General features: G+C 42.5%; 1 protein-coding gene across 1 annotated transcript in view; it reads right to left on the bottom strand.

The window, feature by feature from the left end:
* Positions 1-18,110, bottom strand: part of insrb (insulin receptor b) — an 84,129-nt gene that overhangs the window by 10,807 nt on the left and 55,212 nt on the right. The window contains exons 3-17 of the mRNA XM_056379277.1: positions 15,272-15,480; positions 14,995-15,128; positions 8,555-8,694; positions 8,176-8,320; positions 7,838-8,052; positions 7,457-7,583; positions 7,004-7,254; positions 5,924-6,091; positions 5,619-5,817; positions 3,866-3,998; positions 3,236-3,389; positions 2,573-2,721; positions 802-958; positions 467-563; positions 132-199 (exon numbers count right to left, since the gene is read on the bottom strand). Of these exons, the coding sequence (XP_056235252.1) occupies positions 132-199; positions 467-563; positions 802-958; positions 2,573-2,721; positions 3,236-3,389; positions 3,866-3,998; positions 5,619-5,817; positions 5,924-6,091; positions 7,004-7,254; positions 7,457-7,583; positions 7,838-8,052; positions 8,176-8,320; positions 8,555-8,694; positions 14,995-15,128; positions 15,272-15,480 (2,346 nt within the window). The remainder of the gene's footprint in view (positions 1-131; positions 200-466; positions 564-801; positions 959-2,572; positions 2,722-3,235; positions 3,390-3,865; positions 3,999-5,618; positions 5,818-5,923; positions 6,092-7,003; positions 7,255-7,456; positions 7,584-7,837; positions 8,053-8,175; positions 8,321-8,554; positions 8,695-14,994; positions 15,129-15,271; positions 15,481-18,110) is intronic.

Genomic DNA, 18,110 nt, shown 5'->3' with positions numbered 1-18,110 from the left:
CCTGTCACAAATTACCATGAGGCAGTATCTATCTTTATGAATACAGTGTTCATAGATTTCAAGATATGCAGAGAAATCACAACATGTTGCACTTCTTAATCTTAGCCATTTTCTTGTGATGCTCTTCTTACCGTCGTTAGCACTGATGTACTCAGGGTTTGAGGAGGCGATGAGAGGTCCTGTGGGGCCTTCTGTTTGCCTGTAACACAACCACAGAATGCATCTAAGAAGCTGAAAACGCTAATAAAACGTGAACTTTCTCCGGTTTGTTTTGACCTTCTTGCTTCATACATAATCTGTCTTATTTATTTGTAGCTACTGGGCTCAAAGTATTCAAACAGACTGCATAAGTTTTTAAACAAGACAAGCACTGTTCCCTCTCTGATGTCATAGGGTGTGACCTGCACAGTTCGTGTCCAACAGGCTGGATCACTCTGATAAGGAGCCTACCAGTCTAAGATCTTACCTCTTCTTGAAGATCCAAAAGACTCCACCTCCCACAAACAGCAGCAGGATGAAGCAGATGACTGGACCAATCACAATCCAAATTAAACCCGGATCCGCTACAATAAACACAGAAGTGAGGAGCCAGTTCACGCAGTAACGAATAATAATGTGTCAAACAATAATTACAGGGCTGAAATAGACCTTGGTTATTAAACATCCTCGCCTGCTCTAACCAGCAGTGAGTCAGTGGCATCAACGTATAAGCAGTTAATGAACTTCCAGGTGCATGAGAGTGATGCATGACTGTTATACACGTAAGTTCACTTAAGTCAGACATTTAAACTCCCGCCTTACGGTTGGGCATGAAGAAGTAAGTGGTTTCTGTAAAAGAGCCGTTTCCTGCCAAGGATGTGGCGCGGACCCTCACGCTGTAGTTTCCAGGCTGCACAAGCGAAAGTTTCGTGCCACCTGACTTGAGGTAGGCTGGCCGTGACACACAAGCTGTGTGAACCTGAAGGAAAAAAGAAAAAGAAAAAAAAAACACACTTCAGTATGAGGAATCACGGGGGATAATGACAAGTGCTAAAACAAGGGAACGAAGATTATTCAAAATTGCAAGGAAAAGTCAAAACAACTTGGTTGATAATAAGATAATGGTAAAGATTCACGCTAAATATTTTCATGTTGAATCAAAGTTAACTCCATTCAACTAACTGGAAGTGATTTTACCAGAACTGTATTTTCACATTCACATTCTTTGCAACCTTTGTCCTGTTAAGCAACAGTAATCTGAGAAGCAATGTCCTGACAATACGGAAAACAAGTGTTTTTGTCTCTCATCTCAAACTGATGATGACTTCACTCTTGAACCTGGAGTCGATCCACTACATGCTCTCACACTGGGAAGCACATCAGTAATTATGCATTGTCTCACTGGGTCTGCAAAAATAATGGTGGAAATGTTTTGGAAGTGGAAATACTGTGGAACACAATGTAAAATACAATAATACAAGTAAAAATGTAGGAATCCACAAATGTATGTCCATGAGTCTGTTACCTTGATGCATTCTGGGAGGTAAACTTTTTTCAGGGCACTTAATTCTGAAATGGCTGATACAATTTGGAGTTTAAATATTTTATTGTATCATATCAAATGTATAGTACTCAGTGCTCAATGGAAACTTATATTGAAAATATATTGTTAGTGGTAGATGTCAATTAAGAAAACCTCACTGTATGTGTTTAGTCTCACCATATGCCACCACTGCGCAATAAATCAAATAATTAATCTGAACCTCTGACATGCTCCAAACACATTTTTATATAAATCCAGATCAGTTTGTTTCCACTGCAGCGTGTCAGTGTTTGCTGTGTTTTCAGTGCAACTTAGTGCACTGGAGATGTCGTCTGAGATCAGTCCATCCCTGCCACTGCATTCTAGTCTTCCTTACTGCCTCTGTCACTATGGTAACAGAGCTGCTACTGGTTCCTAGGGTCAGGCAGTGCAGCAATGAATAGCAATGAGAGATGAATTCACACATTTACAGCAAGTAAACAACAACATGTTTTTGTTTACTTACGCACACACATACACGCACGCACGCGCACACACACACACACACACACACACACACACACACACACACACACACACACACACACAGACACATACACATATACTGTCACAGACAAGCACTTATGAGCACAAACACACAGACATAATAATATGCAAACACACGCAGCAGAAAGCATCAACACACACAGTGTAGCATTGGGAGGGAGTTTGTCAACAAATATTTCCTTTGTTCCTCTCTCCATATCCATCTCATCCATATAAGGAACAGACAGAATTTGAGTAGCTCTCTCCTTTCCTACCTGCATCTTCTCCCCAGAGTCTACCCAGATCACTCCATCTCTCACCTTTGTGTTTTCATACGTGCCTGTTTCCCTTTAAGCTCTGTATTTCTCCTTCCTACAAAGTATATCAGGATCATTTCTGCTGGCTCTTTCCCACCCTCACCTCCGCCTCCTTCAGTTTATGAAGAAAGAAACCACAATCCCTCCTCTCCCTGACTCTTTCCCTGCATCCTCACATGTTAAAAGTTGGGTGATGGTTGATACTGACCTCTGTGTCTCCAACCTTCCTGTAGAACACCTCATACAGGATGATGAGACCGTTAGGGGAGCGTGGTGAATTCCATTTGATCAACACATAGGGAGGCTCGGCTGTCACTATCTCATGGGTCACAGGGCCTGGGATGTCGTCTGCTTTCTCTGCAGGTACCAGACATAAAGAAAAACACACATGTACGGTATCAGGCACCGTGTTTCCATATTGTTCTGAGTCTGGCCACTTTGGTCTCTGACTGCCTCTAGAAAGAAATCTGACACTCCCTGCATTTGGGTGCACATGTGCACAGCATATATTTGAGTTCATTCTGATCACTTATAGCCTTTGTTAATGCTTAATTTATGGGGAAATCTCAGACAGGTGTTCCTGTGATTTAGCTCCATCACTGATAAACCTGGGGTTGACAAAACATTAGAAACACCTGTCTAACGCAATACAATTAGACAGCACCACAAACTGAATCCTTCGCAATGAGCATAAAGTTGAATCACCACCTCTCTGAAACAGTTTTAACAGAAACTGAACATTACAACCTTCATGAAAGTGGGATTAATTGCAGGACTGTTGCATTGGACTGCATTAGCTTAAACTACTGTAGGTTACTGAATAAACTGGCAAGTGAGTGAATATAATGGCAAGGTTTGTATTTGTTCTTACCCTCAGGCATGGTTCGAGCACTGACATAAGTAGCCATGCTGCAGCGTTTGAGGTCTGTCGGATGGTTGCAGGCCATGATCTCTATCTTATAACTGGTAAAGTGGTGCAGGTTAGAGATGACTGTTGACTCCTTTGAGAACACCTTCAGCTCCACCTGAGCAGAAAAGATGAGAAATATAATTACTCCACTGGCATCAATGATTTACTGGTACAGCCAAAGTCCCTCGCACTGCAGTCATGTCAAATTATTTAAGCCCAGTATAAGCCATATTTCATCCTCTTCCTATGCCATTCTGAGGCTATACTATGCAGGAATATAGTACTCCTTCCATTTTCCTGGTAGTGATTTCAGACAAAACAAATATTTATGTGCTTTACAAAAGATACAGTATGTAAATTAGAGATTGATAATTTTAAATTCATTGATTACCATGGATAAAGCCACAGTTAAAAGGAATGTACAGATTAGGCAGAGCGGAGGACATCTTCTTCTTATTATTTTACATGAGCTTATCTTAACCCAAAAGATAGGATGGAAAAGTCAACAACATATGATCGGCAAATGCATCTACACAAAAATCATATACAGATATTAATTTGCACGGTATACAAAACTTAAGTGTTTGAGACCTTTGATCCCTCCTCGTCATCGTCTTCAGGGCTGGCTGTGGTGGAGCCGAACGGCAGGCTCGGGGCTGTGGTAAGGAAGTGAGGGGTCTGGGTGGCGTTGGCAACTCCCACTGAGCGTCGTCTCCGAGACGGTCTGGAGAAACAGAGCGACGGGTAAATCTGTTAGCAAAAGCTCAGCAAAACACAAACTGGAGAAAATAAGTCTTGAAGTCCCTGTAGAAGTTCTTTTTTGATTCGATTCTCCACTAAGTCTCGAGCAAGCCAAGATAAATCTTCAGCACAAAAGTCAGAAACATATCATGTGTGTTGGACTCAGCAAATGGCAGATGGAGCAGTAGTGTGGAGGAGGCCAGAGAAGACCTCTGCTCACACTAACCTTTACAGTGTGTGGCAAGTTTGACTGCATGACATTTATCCACAAATACCACCTACTGCCTAGTGAGAGACCTACCAGCCCTCACCACTGGGTGGTGCCAATGAGTAAAGTCCACTTTACTCTCAGGGGCCAACAGATGAGGTCAACCACGAAGGCCATGAACTCAAATCAAATTAAGACAGAAATCCTGCAGTGTACCTTTGTATATGCTCCAGCAGAATCAGTATTTATGAATTATAGAACCATCTTCCTTCCTCTACCATTAAGTGTCCTTGAGCGATGCACTTTACCACAAGCTGCTGCAGTGGAGCCTCTCCTTCACTGTACAGTCAAGTGCAGGACTAAGTTAATGTTGAAGCGATACTTGCTCAGGCAGGAGAAAAACACGAAGCTTCTTTCATCCCTTTGCGTGATGGAAAAAGACAGCACAGGGAGTTTTTTTCCCCCTGTACTTCAGTGTACGGGGCTGACCTTGTCCAATTCAGTGGCATGGGTTCAAAATGCAGCTAAGGTGTGTGTGAGTTTGGGTGTTTGCGTGTGTCCAAATGGCGATCTGCATGACTGCACCCCTGACTGGCATGAATGATAATGGGCACAGTAATCACTCCCCTAGGGAAGTGGAGGGAGAGACTGTGGGTGTTTGTGTATGTGTGTGTGTGTGTGTGTGTGTGTGTGTCAGAGGAGAGGGTAGGGGCACCGGGGCCCAGACAATCAGCGACCCCCACCCTAAGCCCCCGCAGAGTAGTGCCCAGTACAAAAACAAGGGTCTGGATAACCCCAAAAAACGGAGTGATACACTGTGGCTGGACAGAGGGTCTCCAGTGTTGCTGCTGCATGGCCACATACAGAAAACAACAACTCAAGAAGCTTTTCTTGGTGCCACTGTGACACCAAATGTAATAAACTTTGAATGTAAACAAGCTTTTTAGACAAGCACAAATTCATTAAAAGTCGTGACCGGGCTGCTCTGCAGTACTGTAGGTGACATTAATGTGGCTACTGTAACAAGGAAGAAGCTCAACCTTGGCTTGTACTTGTTTGGAATTTTCAGTTCATAAATAAAGCCGGACTACTGCGATTACTGATTGGTCACTTCAGCCTCATTTAGAAGTAATGATTTTTGGCAACTTAAACTTAAAGATTCCCTTAGAACTTTTGGGGAAAACCAAAGTGACTTAAGTCACTTGTGATCTCAGTGATAGCTAGTCATAGCTACAATGACAAAATGACAGACGGTAACAAGTGAAGTAAACTGTATTACTGTTGATCTTAAACATTATCGTCACTCTAAAACACTAGACAAGGACTCTACACGTGAAAATGGTGCTGACACAAGGTCATGAACTGTAGCATTTAATCACAATCCGAGATGTATACCTGCTCTCGAAGACTTCATTGTGGAGGTAGTTCTCAAAGGTCTTGCGGTACTCTATTTCCTCCTGCTCCTTCTTTAGCTGGTTGTCTGTCTTAGGGCAGGCGCAGCACCTGCCTCCTGAGGTGGGCTCATCTGTGTGGTTCCACTTCTGCTCATCCTCACTGTCCAGGTGAGTCGGGGTACGAGACGGCAGCTTCATTCCTGGGTAGGAGAAACAGGCGTGAGGGAAAGCCGGAGACACAAATGTGAAATGAGCAGCAGCTGATTTGTTTGCAAACGGTCCCCTGGGCAACCTATGGAAACTGACCTTGTAGGCAGTAGTCGAACTTGTAGAGGTCACTGTCCTCATTCTGCTTCCGACAGATGACCCGGTAGTGGGTGATGTTGCCATTGGGACTGGTTGGATGCTTCCACTTCAGGATAATCTGGGAGGAGGAATTGGAGGAGGAGATGGGGTCTAGAGGCACTGAGGGCTCTGAGAAGGACAGAGGAAGACAGCGAGATAATAGTCAGGACAGCACTGGTATTATATTACGTTAGGCCTCATTCACACCGACTTTAGCCCTAAAAAAACACAACCCCAGTCCTGCGAGGACCATCGGCAAAAAGCAAAAAGACACAACAAGTCACTGCGTTAAATGTAATAATATCAATTTAAACTGTACTGCACCTGCAAAAGGCCTCACTCAAAACGTCATTCAAAATCAAATAAATTAATCAGTTGATCAGTTCATTACTGCTTCTCATTGCCTGAAGGTTTCCTGTGGAGTGAGGATTCTTGACTGCCTGTGGCACTACTGCATGGGGCAATGAGGCGCTTAGGTCCCCATTTGTTTTGCACATTTTCTATGCATGTGTGTAGAGGTGACACTGTTCACATTCCTACCAGGGTTTCTCTCTGTTACTATGATTGACAGTTGGTAGCGATAACAACCCAAGAAACATAGTGGGGGTGGGGGGATGGGGGTGGGGGTGGGGTAGATAGAGGACTGCTACCAAGCAAACATAGATGTAAACAATGCCGGCTTAAAATATGGAAAACATGCTGCAAATTATTTATGAAGAAGGAAATGCATTCAGCATGTTTGTTATGCCTGACAGACACAGCACAATGTTTTTTGGTGAGTGACACTGAATGTAAACAGAGCTGTATTTATTTCCAGAGTAAACTCCACAGGGTAATTTTAGGTCAAGAAAGTCAAGTCCAAAAAATTGTGAGTCTGTATATAATTACTTCAACATCCATTTGTAAAGTCAGATATTCTCTACAGCCAGCTGAACAGTTTCCATTGAATCCAATGTCCAGAAGAAAGTACAAAGTCTCTAAAAAAAAAAAAACCCACACTTTTCAGAAATGTGTGCATTTTTTTAATGAGGTACAACTCACTGGAGGCGTTGGTGCGGACGTAGATGATCTCGCTTTTGGCTCCATGAACCTGGTGCTCATCAGATGCAGACAGTTGGGTTTTAACCATGATGGCATACTGGGTCCAGGGCTTCAATGGTCGGATTAAGTGCCCCGGATCCTCCACTTTCTTGCCGTCCGTGGAACGGGATGGAGGATCGACATCAGCAATTGCCCAGCTGTTAGAGCCACACGCGTCCTGGCCATCAAACTCTGTCACATTCCTATATGGCCTGTGGCAGATGGAAAGAAAGCAGTCAGAAGAAATGAACCAGCTACTCAGAGTCAGCTTCAGATATAAGTCCTCTAACTTCTGTGTTTTTCAGTGAGAATAAGCAAGGCCAGTCAAATTGAGCATGGCCGTTGCTCAATGAGACTAAAAGCAGTTTTATGACATGGTGTGAAAAAAATCCTTGTTTATTGTCTAATACTTACGCCTCTTTGTAGAGAACCATAAATCCCAGCAGGTCTCTGAAATCTAACGGCCAAAAGGGCTCCCACCTCAACATAATCATACTTGATGTGGTCTTGATTATGGTGAATTTCAGCAGCTTGGTCTCACCTAAGGGACGAAACAGACGATGCTCAGCACATTTATAGGGTAAAAGAGCAAAGTGGACAGCAGACAAGGCAATACCCAGCCGTAATTAACCAAAATCAATGTAGATATGTCTGATGACTGAAACAATCAACATTGAAAAAATTCTAGAACAAGACTAAAATATTAACATTTTCAAATAAGAATAATCAGAAATGTAGTGGAAATAAGCATAGTGGCAGATGTGATATCATCAAGCCCATAAACGGTTATCTTACAGGAGGCTTGGTCCCCGTTGTTGCGTACAGCAATGTCATTCTTTTGGTTGCGCTCCTTGGTTCCCGTTACCTCCTCCATCTTTCTGATTTCTGACATGCAAAGTTTGGAGTTGTAGTGGAAGAATGTACGACCACGCTGGATGGTTAGATTGTGCTTGGACCAATCCCACAGTTCTCGCAGGTTCTGGTTGTCCAGCGCATAGAGGGCGAAAGTACTAAGAGAGACGGGGGGAAGACAGAAATTAAATATACTGTTTGTTTAAACTAATATCCCTTCAGAGGAGAGGAGAGGAGAGGAGAGGAGAGGAGAGGAGAGGAGAGGAGAGGGGAGGACTTACTCTGCCTCAAGATGCTCGCCCCTGATGATGCGTAGTTTTCGGAGAAAGGAGAGGGAGACCAGGGCGTAAGCTCTGCGTACAGTCAGGAAGCCTGTGATCTCTTCAATCTGGCCCAAACTAGCCTCCAACTCAGCAGCTATGTTATCTGTGAGGAGACAGACAGTTTGTTATATTGATATCCACTAGTAGATGGCAGAAGACAGACAGATCGTCATATGATAAGACAAATACACACATATGAATGTACAAGCAGAAAGACAAACTAATTGAATGTAAGTCCTGATGAAGAGAGGAACAGAGGAAGGAGGAGACAGAGACGGCGAGAGAACCGGCGCCTCCACAGGAGGCCCAGCAGGCGGTGAAGTGTAGTAGTACTCACTCCCTCCTCGAATCTTGATGATCATGTTGCCGTGGAGAACTGTGCAGCCTCTTAAAGCCTGGGCCGAAGTTACTGAGTCAATTGTCTTATTTCCCACACACAGTTTAGGACACAGGCCTGCACATGGCGAACAGGTCAACCTAAACACACAGAGACATGCACACAGATTAGGACCTTCAACACAACATCAACAGCCCAATGGATGAGGTTACGGCGTGTGTGTGTGTGTGTGTGTGTGTGTGTGTGTGTGTGTGTGTGTGTGTGTGTGTGTGTGTGTTTACGTCACATGAAAAAAAAAATTTCATGCATTGTTAATGCAGATCAATACAGAAAAACAGGGACATTATATGCAGTTAATCAAAATGTGATTATGATACAAAGCTGCATGACAACTAAGGCTGCAATGTTCATCCGTGCAAACAACCGATGTCACAATTATTTCTAACATAACAAGCCAAGTGTCACGACGCTTGGAGACATCGCAGAAAAATTAGAGAAATGCCTTCAGCAGAAAAAAAAAACAATCTGCGTGCAGATATCAGAAATGGAATGGCGCAGAACTGGATGGTATGAGGCAGGAACTCTCAGTGACGTACTGTTGTGGCGTGGGTTGAGACCGAGAATGACATGGCATATTCAAACAACAAAGCTGAATCTGTTCAGAGGAATTTAAATGATAAAAAAAATTCTTCTACTCAATGGAATCTATTCTGACTTTTAAACACCGGCAGAAATCTGGCCTAATATTTAAGCTCTTGTTTTCACCTTGTTCCTAAGTTTTAGTTCTGTTCTCTGCTTTCTGTGAGCATATTTGTTAAATATGCTCACAGAAAGCACAACCTTTATTAGATTTCACAAAATATTAAAGAACAAAGATTTTCTAATTACTAAAGTGATTGGAAGATGTATGAAATTTGTGTGAAAACAAATTTAACAGTGAAAAAACGACCTTGAAAATCAGCATTACTGAGTTTAAGGTTTGACAAAGTGATCTTTTAAAATGAGTGACAACCAAACAGAACCTTGCAATTCAATGAGTGAGCTGTGATGTATTCAGAGGTGAATCTGTATAATTCTCTCAATTAATTTGATATGTCCCACAGTGATTCTATAGGCTTTTAGGAGCAGAATTAGATTACGCAATCTCTCATCCACATCTGAGCCTCCTTTATTTTTATCAGCGCTGAGTGATAGAGGAGAGAGCTTTCTCATCCTTTGCTTCACACACACACACACACACACACACACACACACACACACACACACAAACACACACACAAACGGACGAATGCACAATCACAGACAACAAAAACATCATGACTGAAACACCAGCTGCAGTTCCCAACAGGCTTTCCTCTGTTTATCTCGCTCTTTTTCTCTCTCCTTCTCTCAGCTCTATGAGTTGCGTACTTTTCCTGCAAACATGTGCTTGTGCATGTGATCACATGCACACACATATACTGAGCAATGAGGCCTTAATAGTGCTGCCTTTCAGGAAATTCATTCTCAAAAGGCAGGCCTTGTCTAGCAAGCAGCCGCGTACACGCCATACAGAGAAAAGGGAACCGATGCTTCATTCACAAATGAGCACTTCTTTTTTTTTGAAGCCCCCTTGAAAGAACATAATCCCTCTCTTTAATTCCACTTCCAGCCTTGACACCCCTAACCACAACGGGCTGCCTTACACATAAACTAAAGTGCTTTATTTTGGTTGGTGGGCGACCTCAACATAGGTCTCAACATTAGCACTACATGACAGGTTTCCTCACCCACCAACGTTTATTCAGAGGGAGGAAAGTTGGATCAAAATCTTATTTCTTTAAAAATCGATCTATAAATCAGAGGAGGGCAGGGGATGAAATCTGCCATTGAATGAATTTTGAAGCAGTCTGATCAGAGTTTCAAAACTCAAAGTTAAGGTAACAATGACATCAAACAGCAGCCTTAACAGGCACCTTTACAAAGCAGACCCTGTGCCAAGGGAACGACTAACAAAGGATGCTGTTGTGAGGGGTCCATGCAAGCTCCGCATGAACTGCCATTTGTAAGCCCGCAGTGTTTTAATTCTATGTTTATGCAACTCTTATTAGAAGCCCCCTCTCCAGGAAGCAACCCCCCACCCCCCAAACCGCCAGGCCATGCTATAGACGCCATTCACCATAGTGACATGAAACACTGGATCCCAGGGGTGCTGTTTTGGGCCTTGTCTGGCTTTTCCTGTCCACCCTGAGAGAGCCAAATGACCCACTACACACCTGGCTTCTCCTAGTTTCCATCTTATCATGCTCTTAATAATTTACATCCATCAGGGGCCAAATCATTGTTTCCCCTCTATGACTTCTGAATGAATGGAAACACACTGTAATGATCTCTCTCAAACAACAGTGAAAAGAAAAACTCGAGGATATTTTGCATGTCTCCCTCTCTCTTTTCTCCCACATGGAAAATCGTATATTCAGCTCCTCAAAAGTAACGCTCTAGTTGCAGTGTAGAAAGAGAGAATGTTTTGGGCCGTTGTACTGAAAAACACAGACACACAGGCAGACAGGCTGGGTCCAACGGCAGCTCTTAAAGGGACAGTGTTTATCTGTCCGGCTGAACTCTGTGACTTGGGCTCCAGGGTCTGCTAGAACCATCTAGAACAGAGGCCGCAGCTGATGCTTGGGTTTGGTTTTGGGCCCAGGCCTGGCGGAACCAGACCAAGTGCACACAAGCACACACACACACACACACACACATCTGTACTACTGTGCCGTCACAGCTTCCAGGAAAAATGAGCAACCTCTTTTCATACAGTAGATGTGAGCGAGTGATGGCCAAATATCAGGAGTGCACAGCTACCTGTCTGAAGAGACAAGCAGAGACAGACGATGCAGCTACAGTGTGTAGAAATTAATGGTGCAGCGTACATGTTTAAAGTATATGTAAAAACATATTTTTATCATGAGGTGCATTTTATCATCAAAAAAACAAAGTGTTGACCTGACAGTTTGCATGTCAGAATCATGAGACAGTTTTGATCGAACATATTAATAACTTTATATTCTGAATATCCAAACTAACACTAGCATTTTGTTAATTCTAAAATTAGCACAATACTATAGAAAAACACCAAAGGGAGGCAGGATTTTCCTATCCAATAGTTTATTTGCATCACAGAAACACCATAATGCAAACCTTTGGGTCTCCATTTCTGTCGAACATCCTACTCTTTTTCAATCCTCACTGGTGTGTGTGTGTGTGTGTGTGTGTGTACGCATTTATATGATGTGTGCCGTGTGCCTGACTATCTGGGTGTGTGTGTCTGGGAGTAGCATCTGCCTGACTCAGCCACTGTGATGACGCTTGTTCTTGCTATTACCAAACCATAGCAGCAACGCACACACACAAACACACACATAACATACCTGATGTTGCAACTGCAACAGAATCCCAATGGAAAAGAAAAGTCTTGTTTATCAGCACACATCACATACATCTGTGTGCAAACACGCACAAACAAACACACAGACATAAGTGATGCCACTCTGCCTTATGCCTCAGGGTGTATGACTGAGACTTAAAGCAATGTTCTTTTCTGTCTAAGCACCTGATAATCCCTGCAGGCTGGCAGCATGCAAGGGAAAGTCAATCTCTCTCTTACACTCACACACACAAAATAAATTTAGAGAAAGTCATTTTAGGTTGAAATCTCTGTACCATTTCCGCTGAGTGTACTAAAAGTTCTGCACACATGCGTGTGTGTTATTTACTTAATAAACACATCTATATATACACCATATACACTGCTGTCCATCTGGACACAGTGGACATTTCCCTCCAGCCTGCACCTGGAAAAAGCGACTCGACCATACACTTAACTGGGAACAAGCTAATGTAGTCAGAAATGCGTTCTGTGCACATAAACACTCAAATGGATGTACGCACACACACATACAAATATATACACACAAATACAAACATGCAAACATACAGGTATACCAAAAACATACAAACACCATCAATCATCCAGCCACCTGTGGATTTAAGTGATGCCGACAACCTGCTCTTATTAGAACAAACTAAAACTATCTGTGCTTCTTTTTCACTTCCTCCATCTTTCCTCCTTCCCTTTATCTTTATCTGAAATAAACAATAATGCTCTGATACTAATGAAGACTTCTATCAAAGCTTAAATACACAACGTTTCTTCTTCTTGGTATGTGTCTTGGCATGTGATAATGTTTTTTTTTCCAAGTATGACTAGCCTGGCAGCTCCTGTCATTGCTGTTTTGTCAGATTTGCCAGAAGTATTTCATCCATCACGTTTCCACTGGAAAATGTTTTGTCCTTTTAGCCCAAACCGATGTATGTGTTTTGAAAGAATGCAAACAGTAGTGGTTTCAAAACACGTACTTGGCCCCAAAACAAAAACATGTCCTCCTTATTTAGCAACTGCTACTGACACTAAATGAGGAAGACAGTGATGTTCCTCTACCCCCCTTTACTACGAGTAAGAATGCTAAATAAGGTCATGCCCTTGCATGTTGCACACGCAGACAAAGCTGTGAGCTAAACAGGGCCAGGTGAGGTCTAGACAGTGTTTTGAGGTTGGTTTTACATTCAAAGCGCTTGGCTGTCACTTTTATCCAGGGCCGTTTATATTAAGATAAGAGGTTAGGTGTGCTTAAGGACAAATGGCTTTTGACCAGCTGTGTGGCACACTCTTCTAACCACCTTAAAAACTGTCAGCGCACAATATGCTCAAGACTATATCTGACTTTCAATACATCCACCGAATCCTCACTATCAATCAACACTTCCTATTGCGAATTTACTATTATTTCACATAATTTTATATATATATAATTACACTTACATATATATAATTTACATATTTCACATATTTCACAAATTATCTCATGTGAACCGCTCAACCAGACTAAGTAAACAGGTCCCAGACAGACTGTAAAGTTGAGCCCAGGTTACTACTGAATAATCCTTCCAATGGGAAAATAATTGGCTGCTGGGTGCATAAAGACGCAGTCACATTATTTCACTCCAGTGCACCCTTGCAGGCTGTTTCTAAAATAATCAATACTTGAGTATGATTAGAAATGTTGCACAATGCTGACAAAAAAGTGTTTTTTTGTAGGCAACAAAAAAAAGGTATAAATTAACAAAATATATGCATATAATCTGCATACTTAAATGCTTAGAAAACTCTTTTCTTTTATGTCAGTTAGGTCCAGCTTTGACTTAATGCAGCTGTGTAACCACTGAGAATAGAACATGATGTGTCCTGTGAAAACACCAGGGACTCATTTACAGAAACTGAGATTAGAAAATTTATTTGCAGATGAAATTATGTAGTCTCGAGACTGTATGGTATATTAGTATGTGGTGCTACTGAGTAACTTATCATACCAACATTAACTGACTGCTTTTTATTTTGTGATTCATACAACTAAAGTTTCAACTGAAATGATTAACTACTAAGTACTTTCATTCAAGTTTTTAAAAACATCATATGTGGTCTTTTCAAGATACTTGACAGTAGAGATTAAGAGATAGGGAATTTTATAGGGAATTTTAACAATATGGTTTCTCTCACGGGCTTTAAAACATTCACACTATCTACTAGTCTTTCCTGGCCCTCTGTGTGCCTGTGATTTGGGGTGCGCATGAGCGAGCATCCTGCATGCATGTGCCAGCACTGAGCTAAGTCAGCAATCACAATACATGGTTATTTGTTGGACACAACGTGAAGCAATGAAGCTGTATATATTCTTCAGTTAATTATTAATTTGTCACAAAACATTGGGCAATTAAAATATTTTTTTAAATATTAAAAATATTTAATAAGAGGCACATCTTATATAGAGTATTATTTAATAATTAATTTAAAAAAGTGTCATCACCCCCAGTCAGCTACCGCCACAAAGAGAATCAAATTTTTTGGGGAAACACTGACTTGATAAGAGCTTTTCAACAGCAAAATTAAAATCATAGCTGAAAGAATAAAACATCCAAAATAGTTGAAATAATCATATTCATCATCTGCAAGGTCACAAATTAACCAGCTAAACAGCACTGCTTACAGTCGCCAAAGAAGCAAACAGCAGGTGATGTTTTGCCCTTTTCTTTGCTCTTGTACTACGTCTATTCAGAATTTGTTCTCAGCAAGACAGCTGCTTCTCCACAGAGGAGAGGAGACTTTCCATAGGGGAAAAATACCTCTGCCTTTCTGTTTGATCAACTTCCAATCCATCATTTCTTGTGTGCAAATGTTATTGAGTGTGTTCAGTGACCACAATTCACTTGCTCTGCTGAAGTCACAGTGGGATGATTTGTTGTGGGTGACAGTTACATCTCCGATCATATAATGATGGGCCACTATCAATAACACAGCTGTGTTGATGGTGGCATTAAAGATGTATGTGTGTGTGAGCCAGACGTACGTAGTGGAGTTTATAGTGGTGTATCCAGAAGGACACTCTGTAATACAGGCCCCGTTATGGATGACATATTCATAGCAGCCCGACTCCCGATCCTGGTTCAACTTCTTAGTCTGCTTACACTGGTTGTGAAGTTCCTGGATTTGAACAAGAACAAAACACAAAACATGTATGTTTACACAAGTGCATGAGTTTACTATATCTACATTTGTGCTAAATATATGATGTATATAATATGATACAATATGAGTTCGCCTTAAGAATTCCAGTTGTTACCAACCTGGCAGAAGGAGAAGCTGATGCAGCGCCAACCCCTGAAGACATAGTATCCAGGAGGACATTTCTCTACACAGGTGTTCCCATGCTGGAGGTTTCTGCAGGCCACACAGCTACTTGCATTACCTGGCTCAGAACAGCCGCCAAGGCACTGGTCATGGCAGCACTGTCCCTGGCGGCTACACGCACCATGCTTACAGTTGTCCAAGCACACTGAGGAGAAGAAGGAGAGGAGAAAAGGGAAAGCAGTGGTTAATATCAGATTTGACAACAGTGGTCTCATGTTTTATTTAGTACTTTCATGATGTGTTCATGAACATTGTAACTACTCCTGGCTTGGATGGCATTTGGAGATAAGTGGAAGACCAGTTGCCCAAAGTTCACAAAAATGCACAATTACCCTGAAGCAAAGGAATATAAAAACAAAACAACGAATAAACAGCATGGGGGTGCATGTAGGCAGGGATATTTCTCTCTGTCTCTGTCACTCCGTCTCACAAAACATTAAACCAAGAAGGGGCGGAGAGAGCCAAACCCTGTGGTCAAACTGACCACCAAGTGGTAGTTTGCTCTGATCTGAGAGCAACGATGGAACCACATGCATGTTTGGACATACATACACACATGAACATGGCTGCATGTACTATAAACAGGTGTTCTCAGCCCAGCCTTTTCCAAATTGCATATTGGCTCATGTCAGGTTTCCTATGACCTATTGGGAAACAGCATTTGGTCAGTTGTGATTGGATTAGCAGTCAAGTTTGACCCGTGCACTGTAATGATCTAATAAACTAGCTGTTATTGCCTTGTCTGTGAGCCAGTGGAGACTCATTAGATCTCACCTTATAACAGGCACACAATGAAGGGTGCAAACAGGATGGGGACTCACCATTAGTCAGGGTTGGCCAGTATTTACTGTAGCTTTAAGTCCATTTTTAGTCTACTGTACTGATATATTGGCAGGTAAAATATCAGTGACTCACAGCTTTAGATGACAACATAAGAATAGAGTCTCGATTTTCAATCAGGAAACACACTAAAAACACCAAACCAACTATCAGTGTTTCAGACATCTACTCCTTTCATTTATTTGGGAAAATACACTAGAAAAAACTGTTAAATATTTAGGCCATATCTGATCTCCGACTGGGTTTCCTGTTCATGACCCTGTGTGTTAATGGCCGTCCCTCACCATGTTTCTCACTATACTGTCAGCTTTGATATCATTTGCTAACTGAACCAAAGAGCGTCAGGGCAAGAAGCAGATCTAGGTCAAATAACAAGCTACAAACATTTCTTAGATTACGTGACCCTGCTTTGGGTCCTTTATAGGTGAGAGCAGCATCAAGGAAGGGAAGGGAGTCTGCATTTGGGAACATAACTTACATGATATCTGAGCTATTCTTACTATAAACAAAGCTAAAATCAGACAGTAAAACTGCAATCAAAGCTCCCTAACAGCTAAAATAATGGTAGAAATACTGTTTAGATCAGTGCATCAAACTGTTAAATAGGTGAAAAATGCAATGGAGGCACAGAATGCCAACCTTCGTGAGATGCCACCTATGTGAGGACATCACATGAGCTCTCACTGCCAAGGATACAACTAGGACCCCCCCCCCTCCTGCATGGAAGGGCTGCCCATTGTGCTGCCTGAGTAAAAGCAGAGAGGACAAATGGGGTTGTGGCAGGAGGGGTGGAATAATGAGGTTAAAAGAAAGAACAATGACAAAAAGGACAGGAGGTCAAAATCGCAAAGAGGGAGAATGACTAATGTAGAAAAAACGTCATCTCTGACCTTCTGGGGTAGTTCATGCAGGGGTCGCTCCACTGCATTTTCTTTACTATGAGCTAGTAAACCCACCACTGCACACAGTTGTTTCTGACCCACAGAGAAAAATGCATAGCTCTCTCCTAGCCCTCCCCCTCTCCTCTGTCTGCTGTGTGTGTACATGCTGTGACCAAGGCATCACATAGCTGAGCAGGGAGGGCTGAGACAGCTCCCCGATCCAGCTCCTGCCTAGGATCCATGCCGGAGTGCCGCTCCAGCCCCAGATCCACCCTCAGCTTCAGCCAATGTGTTTGCTGGCTGGGGGAGGCAGCCATTCAATGGCCTCTTCCATGTTGGGAGGAGAGACGCCCAGGGTTAACCCTGGCCTTGCTGGGGCAGACAGGGGGCAGACGCAGCTAAGGAGCCAGCATGCCAGGGAAGATGGATCTACTGCTGCTGCTTTGGGTGAATTACAACCAGCTTAAGACAGGAGCATGGCCAAAACAGAGATAGGTGGATCTAGTAAATCAGCTTTACATCAAATCCATTCAATACATGGTCATGAATAACAGTTGTTTACATCGCCCTGTTATGATGATACAAATGTGCAATAAATCAATTTAGCACTCTGCTATTTTATTTTATTTTTCATTTTTTTTCTTAAAATTCTTACAAGGTATATTTACCCCTTTTCCTCTCCTGTTTCTATCTGATCCGAGCACAGAAGGGATTCAGAAGGGAGTACTACAGCAGAATAACACAACTACTGCAGCAGCATTATTCCCCATTCTGCTCACGCTAGCGCTGGGCTACACAAGCTAGCTGCTGTGCCAAACATGCTCCAGTCAGCTCACTCATTCATTCATCCCCTCCTCCTCCTACTCCACTGTCCTCTTCTCTATCCCTCCTCTCCACCACAGCCTCACCCTGCCCTGCACCACTATCTATCTAGCTATCTGCCTGCCTGCCTGCCTTTCTAGGCCACTCAGCCCCTCCCACTTTCATTCATACAACGCCTTGTTTTGTTTTCATGCTGGCTGGATGGGGGGATGGAGGGAAGGAGGCATGGATG

Source organism: Seriola aureovittata, chromosome 6, assembly GCF_021018895.1.
Source record: "Seriola aureovittata isolate HTS-2021-v1 ecotype China chromosome 6, ASM2101889v1, whole genome shotgun sequence".
NCBI lineage: Eukaryota > Metazoa > Chordata > Actinopteri > Carangiformes > Carangidae > Seriola > Seriola aureovittata.
Note: the sequence above shows the minus strand (reverse complement) of the source record. Positions and strands in the feature narration are given on the sequence as shown.